A 7500-nucleotide genomic window follows, 5' to 3' on the forward strand; every position below is an offset into this window, starting at 1 on the left:
CACTTTCTCTGAAAGTAGAATCACTGAGCATGCACTTTGATAACAGGGGTTGGTTTATCTCCAAACGTCTCTCTAGTGTTCTTGGTGTGTGTTCTTCCCTTTTTTTGAAAGTATTAAGTGAATTAACTTGTGTGTATATTAAAGACTGAAAATCAATTAGTGACTTACTTGAGAGTACAGCTTGCACTCTATTTTTTAAATTCTTCAACTACAAAATAAAAAAGGGGATCCCAGTATCTGCAGTAAACACAGAGGAAGTTGCTGTTTGAGCATAAAAAAAGAAGCAGAAGAAAAATAAAGATTTATAAGATCTTTATCGGCCAACCCCTCGAAGCCAGTAGCTTGCTTAACCCATTGGATCCGGTTGCGTCATGGAAGTCATAGAGCTTAAAATACAGGCAGTAGGTTACATAAGTGGCCAGTACCCTGATGCGGTGTTTGGACGCGCAAACACTTGTGAGCAGTGACAAGGCTCTGTGCCTCCCCTTTGTAAAATTATTTTACATATTTGTCTTTTGATTTGCTTTGTCCAGATGGTAATATATTATTTTCCTTGCACAGACCCTATATCATCTCAATGTAGTAAATAAGTCGGTACAAAGGAAAAAAATGTATTTGTGAATATTTGTCATACATCTTATTTTTTTGTAATTTTCAATTTTCCATAATGCAAATGGTGCCACAGGTCGCAGTGGCTAGGAATACAATGCTGAGCATGGAAATGTCATCCTCCCTAAAGCTGGTGATCTTCCAGTTATAGCTTATGCCCATTACATTCCACATTTGTGTATAGATGGGAATAATGTAAAATCCCCTTCTAAATGCCAAATGAGTCTAATCACACTCCAAGAGATTTTTGCACTTGTGGCAAGTCTTTTCCATGACTCTGGCCTCCTTTCATAATGGCATGTTCGTGTCACCTGGCCTGCGGCTTTTTTGTCTGATGATGGCATGTTCACATCACCTGGCCCTCAACCCAGGTTTTTCCTTGACGCGACATGAGACAGATATGGACATTGGAAAATGGCAAAAAAAGCTCAAAGAAATGTGTACGGCACGGATGTTGGCCTCTTACGTAACCAATGCCTGCATTTTCAGCTATGTGATTTCTGTGATGCAACTGGATCCAATGTTTTAGATTGAAGGGGGTAAGCTTATATAAGCTATTCACTGTCTTGTAGATATCAGGGATATGACATTTATTTTGTTCTATGATCACAAGGCCTTGCCTGTGCCCTTCTCTTCTGCTTCTTCCTTCTTTTTATCCTTTTTCATCTGAATCTGTTCTTTCATATCCTCCTTTTCTTCCTTTTTTCTCCAATGCCTCTTCCTATTTCCTACTTGGCCTCTTCTATCTCCTTTTCCTTCTGTTCCATTGATGTTATCTCCTTCACAGATATGCCTTTTCCCCATTCCCATACCTTATGATCTCTTCCCATCTCTTCGTGTCCCTTCAATACTTCCCTTGGCTTTTCTTCTCTTCTCTTCCTCCCTCTCGCTTTCTCTTGCTCTTCTTTTTTTCCCGCTCTCTTTTCGCCCTCTCTTTTCCCCCTTTTTCCTTCTTTTCTCTTCCCTCCCTTCCCTCCCTTTCTTTCTCATCCCTCTGCCTTTTTCCTTTTCCCTTCCTTTTTCCCCTTTCCTCTTTCCTTTCCCATCCCCTTTCCTCTCCCATCCCCTTTCCTCTCCTTTCCTCTTCTCCTTTCCCTTCCTCTTCCTATTCCTCTTCCTCTACCTCCTTATTATATTTACGCAGAGGTTGAGTATGCATAAGATATTTTGCATGATAAGTGAATAAGATTTATTTGCGTTAATCTGAAAGATGTCTCATTTTTATCTTGATCTTGGTTCTGAATACTGCATTTGCAAGCAATATAATTTATCATTTGTATTTTATATGTCATCCCTTTTGGTGTGGTATGTCCTTTGTATACAAACTTCTTCCCTTTAGATAATTCTTATCATGTTGTTAGCAGCACCTTGTCCAGCTTGAAACATATAGGTATTGCTCAAGGGGCTAAATTACACACTGATTAAAGGCACAACTTTGTTTTAACCCTATCATGACGGGGCCTGAATTTTTTGAGATGTAATATTACGCAACAGTCTAGGCTTTGTGGCTAGGCCTAATCTTTGTACAGCTGGCCCACCCATTGCGAGTCATGATGCATATGTATGTCATAGGCCATTACGTCATGATGGCTATAGCTGTACCCGTCACTGAAGGGTTAAAGTAGAATACCAATGTGGTTATGTATAGTTACTTGGTCTACAGAGCAAAAGCAATGAAAGCTTTCATGAGAAAGCAAACACTTCACATGAGAACAAATTATATATGTTAGGGATTATTATGATAATACTGTGATGCTTTGTATAAAATAAAATAAAAATTGTAACTATGAGAAGACTTGCAGTGAAGATCAGCCAACATGGATTGTGGGAAAATTTGTATATTCTTGTGCATACTGTTTGGTGATAAGGTGATTAATTTTCAAATTAATGTTCAGATTAATTTTCTACTTGGTGATCTGATGATGTTTTTTTTCTGCGCTCTTGTAGAAAAACAAATTGCTCACTATATGCTCAGAATATTGAATGTAATAAGTGGTTGGACCATGGCAGATTTTTTTCCTGGAATATACTGGAAGAGACGTGTTTTAAATTAGTAATATTTGATTTAGAGATGCAGATAGAATACTTTACCTGAAAATTCATGAACTTGATGTGATGATGTGGTCAAATTGACAGACCTCTCCTGTTTTATGTCTTCATAGATAATTTATAAATCATAATTTTGTGATATTTTGTTTTGTGATCATGGAATAACTTTTATGTTACAAGATTAGTTATAAAAATTAAACAAACTTGAAGCAGTGAATCTGATCTAAGTTACCTTTTCACAACATTTGATATGTTAGATGGTATATGGAGAAGTGGGTCTCCATGGTGTTTCCATTAAATACTGTGTTCTGTCTTAAATATGAATAAAATGTATTCTGGTAGGAATGGCAGGATTGAGTGTTATAGGATAATTCTAATATATCACTCAAGTGTTTTGATATACAGGTTGTTGCATGTACATCAGATCAGCATGAGGTCATATGTTTAGTGAATTGTATAGTATTTTTTATGTTTTAGATTTTTGTAATTGCTAAAAGAATGTTGTAATGTAAAAATGTAGTTGTTAATGGTGTTATCTCATTTGTGTTTACCATCTTTGCCATAGATAGGACAAAGAGTTGCATGGTATCATATAGTGCTTTTTAAGTTTACACAGTGCTCACTTTGTTATCATCAGTGGACCTGTGTATTACCAATGCTTTCACAATACCAAGGAAAAGGAACTAGACAATATATATATATATTTTAATGACTTTAAATATTACCATTTTACCATTCAAGGCTGACTTCCTTGGGGGGCCCATGTATGATACCTAGTTCAAAATAAGCTGTTGATAACCAGCTTGCAGAGTGGAAATATGTCTTGATTCACTTTACTTGGTTTTGTGTTATGAAGCAGAATATTTTTAATTCCATGTCAACAAATCAAAAAATATATAGTCCATTGCTTTGTACTGTTCATTAACAGTACCATCTGGCAGTATTCCAAGCACTTCTCTGCCACATTCTCAGATATAATCAAGAGGTGTCAAGATTAATGGGCTAATCTTTCAGTATAATCTATAAAGGGGTAGTAGTCATTTGTGTAAATTTGTGTCTATGCATGTAAAGATAATAAAGTGGAGACTTGGAGATGGGTTAGAGGTAACAGTGCACCAACCACAGACAAACATAGTCTTGATGGATTGAGAGTATAAGAAAGTGTATTATCTTAGGAGAATAGTTGATATTTCAGACCAAAAAATAATGTACTTATTTATATGGGGTTGGATTGTGTGTATTATTGATATCTGTGTTTGGTTATACTTAAGTTTCTGTATGTTTGTATGTGTGAGGAGTTAAATTAACTGGGTAATTAGGAACTGATTGAATACCGCTAGCTAACACACGGAACTCATGCTCACTATTTGAGTGGGTGATATGATGCCAGATAGAGCTAGAGTATGTGGTAAACCCTCTTGACAATCCTCTTGGCAGTTTATATCCCACCTGGCATATCCCTACAGATATCCAGTCCATGATATAAAACCACCCCTCACCCACATGCATGCAATTTTTTAGAACCTATTCAAGAGAGGTTAAAAGCACATACATATAGGTATATTATTCAAAGTAAATTGAGTGATAAATTATAGATGGATAGTTTCACATTATAACACTGTGCATTATCCTTCAGTTAACATTAATTATTTTTCTCTCTCTGTTCCTTCTAGCTGATAAAACTCCTGCAAGAGTTGTATATGTTCCCTCCCATCTCTACCATATGTTGTTTGAGCTCTTCAAGAATGCCATGCGTGCAGTGATTGAGCATCATGGTACTGGTGCTGATGAGTTCCCAGCCTTGGAAGTGCTGTTGGTTATGGGTACAGAAGACCTTGTCATTAAGGTAATACTTGCGTTCTTTGTACAGAATTCCACCGAATTGTATTTAGTCCTATTGTTATTGCTATCATTATTGTTAATCTTTGTGGGTTTGTCATCATTCTTTTTATTATTATTATTATTATTTCACATGGAAACTTAAAGTACATGGAGATACTGCATTAAGGGGGCTGTCGCACTCGAGAACAAAGTTTGTTAATTATGATTTAATTTTTGTGATTTTTTAATGTTATATTTACATACACAACGATTTACACCACCAAGTGTCCTCTTAGTGTGTGATGAGGGTGTATCAGGGGTACGTCTATGGGATAGTGTCGCAGAGGCAGGAGATGCACAGTCTCTTCCTCCGACTCTCTCGTGGTGACTGCTCGCCTTGTCTTTTAGTCATGGCTATCAGCTGATGGAGTGAGTGAGCAGAACTGCCAGCTAGCTACCAGAGAATACCAAAGTAAAAAAAAGAAAAAAATCCAAAAAAACAAAGGATATTTGCACGGACGCGACAAAGTAAACATCAGAGCCGAGGGCAAATGGGGGGGTAGAGATTTAGTCATAACTCCTTCATTTTTATATATTTAGCAGAAGTATTATGTCACGGGATTGCTAAAGCCTACTAGATTACAGGAGATTTTTTCAAATTTTTTAACATTTTAAAATTATACGTCAAAAATTCAGAGCGATGGCCCCTTTAACGAACTCTACTAAGATGATGATTATGATAATGATGATATTGATACTGATACTGAGACTAATTATTATTGATATTAATATTAACATTGATATTAATGTCATTGTTAATGTTTTTATTGATTTTAATATTTGTATTAATATTGATATTATTGTTAGTATTATTATTGATATCATTATTGATATAATTGATGATATAATTATTAGTATAGTTATTGCTGTTCTTAATATTATCATTAATTATGTAATTGATAATATTGTTATTGATATTTTTACTGTTTGTCAATGTTATTGATATTATGATAATAATAATAATAATAATAATAATAATAATAATAATAATAATAATAATAATAGTTATTATTATTTTTGTTATTATTATTAATTTGTTTATTTTATTAGTTGATTATTATTTGTTTAATTGTTATTTATTTATCATTATTATTATTATTATTGTTATTATTGTTGTTATTAGTATTATTGGTATTATTATTATTATTGGTATTATTGTTTCTTTATTATTATTATTAATATTATTATTATTATAGTAATAACAATAATAATAAAGATTTATTAATATTATTTTTTTTTTATGTTACAATATTATTATTATAAGATATATTTTTATAATAATAATAATTATCATTATTATTATAAGCTGTATTATTATAATTATTATTATTATTATTATTATTATCATTATCATTATTATCATTATAATTGCAAAATCCATTATTACTTGCAGTTGTCAGACCAGGGTGGTGGCATTCCTCGCAGTGTTATGGATCTCCTCTTCAATTACATGTATTCTACAGCCCCTCAGCCAGCAGTGTCTGGGCTAGACACTCCTCCCCTTGCTGGCTATGGTTATGGTCTTCCTCTTTCAAGATTATATGCCCGATATTTCCATGGGGACCTCATGCTTACCTCTTTTGAAGGCTTTGGTACAGATGCTGTCATCTACCTTAAGGTATGTAATATGTGTTATTTTCTGGTCACTCAAGACTTGGTATGAAGGTCATAGTGATTAGGTATGATCCTAGTTAAAATATCAACCGAGTTAACAGCTGCTTGGCATGCCCTAGCACCAGGCAAGACAGAATAAAGAGATTCACCAAGGCAACCCCACAAACACACACCACTCCACGTCTTGTCAAGCCTTTTGTGTGAGATGAAGACAGTCATATTTCTCTTGTCTGCTTCATAGCATTGACTTTCTGCTGCCCACACTGCGTCTTGTGTTTGCTGTACTATGAGTTCTTGTCTGCCCTGGAAATCATGGGATTATTCCCTCTATTGCCATCTCTTACACTATTGTGATTATTTCCTGGTTTGACTCAAGCTGTAAGTCAAGCAAATTCAAATTACTGATTTAAATCAAGACTTAAATCAAATGATTCAAGTAAAGTCATTGAGTGAATATGAATTGACTTTTTCCGAGTAAAACATTGAAAATTAAATTAAAGATCATAATTCTGCTGGGTTATCTAAGTCCTTGAGCAAATGGTCTGGATGACATCACCATCATGTCATGAAAATATTTACATGAATTTAAGTTAGTCTGAACAATCTTTCTTATCCTTTTCAGAATTCATCCACTTCCCAATTCTGTCAATGTTGAGTGGAAAACTTAATCTTGTTATACTTTTGCATTAATCATTTTATTACAACTAGGAAGATTGTTTCCCTTACAAGAATTTTATTTTTTCCTTTTTACTTTTGAGATTTCATTTTCTTTTTCCTTCTTCACCAGGCCATCTCCAGTGAAGCTAATGAGCTTCTTCCAGTCTACAATAAAACTTGTCAGAGGCAGTATTCCACACCAATTCAGACTCATGACTGGTCTTCACAGGTGCATTCAGCAATGTTCATAAGACCTTTCAGCACAAATGTTCTCCAGAGACTTCAACAGGGACACAACTTCTCAACAAGCAGTAAATGCACAGCCTCTGATTGACTCTGATGGCATATTTGAAAACAGAAGTTTGACTTGAACTGTAGTTGGTAATAATGTGAGCTGAGCTATTCTGTTTATAGTTGTATGTTTACTGAGGCTCAATAGATATGTATTTTTATTCTGAATTATAAGTCTGATAGAGTGCAAGTTAGATTATAAAAATCTTATTATAACAGGAACTCTTGGATATCCTGTTGATGTTGAGCTTTTAAGTTGCTTCATATTAGATTTTTTTATGATTTAGTTTTGTTTTATGATTGTGGCTTTGGTTTCTATATACAGTTTGTGTATAAAAAGGTAATATTTCTAACTCTCCGTTTCAACATTTTAAGACATAATGCTGGTTAGCTATTTTA

At 34.3% G+C, this 7500-nt stretch overlaps 1 protein-coding gene across 2 annotated transcripts in view; it reads left to right on the plus strand.

The window, feature by feature from the left end:
- Positions 1-7500, plus strand: part of Pdk (pyruvate dehydrogenase kinase) — a 39686-nt gene that overhangs the window by 29730 nt on the left and 2456 nt on the right. For both annotated transcript variants that reach the window (XM_027372848.2, XM_027372847.2), the window contains 3 exons: positions 4332-4504; positions 5933-6157; positions 6941-7500. The exon at positions 6941-7500 is cut by the window's right edge and continues 2456 nt beyond it. In XM_027372848.2, the coding sequence (XP_027228649.1) occupies positions 4332-4504; positions 5933-6157; positions 6941-7144 (602 nt within the window). In that variant the 3' untranslated portion in view covers positions 7145-7500. The remainder of the gene's footprint in view (positions 1-4331; positions 4505-5932; positions 6158-6940) is intronic.

Source organism: Penaeus vannamei, chromosome 13, assembly GCF_042767895.1.
Source record: "Penaeus vannamei isolate JL-2024 chromosome 13, ASM4276789v1, whole genome shotgun sequence".
NCBI lineage: Eukaryota > Metazoa > Arthropoda > Malacostraca > Decapoda > Penaeidae > Penaeus > Penaeus vannamei.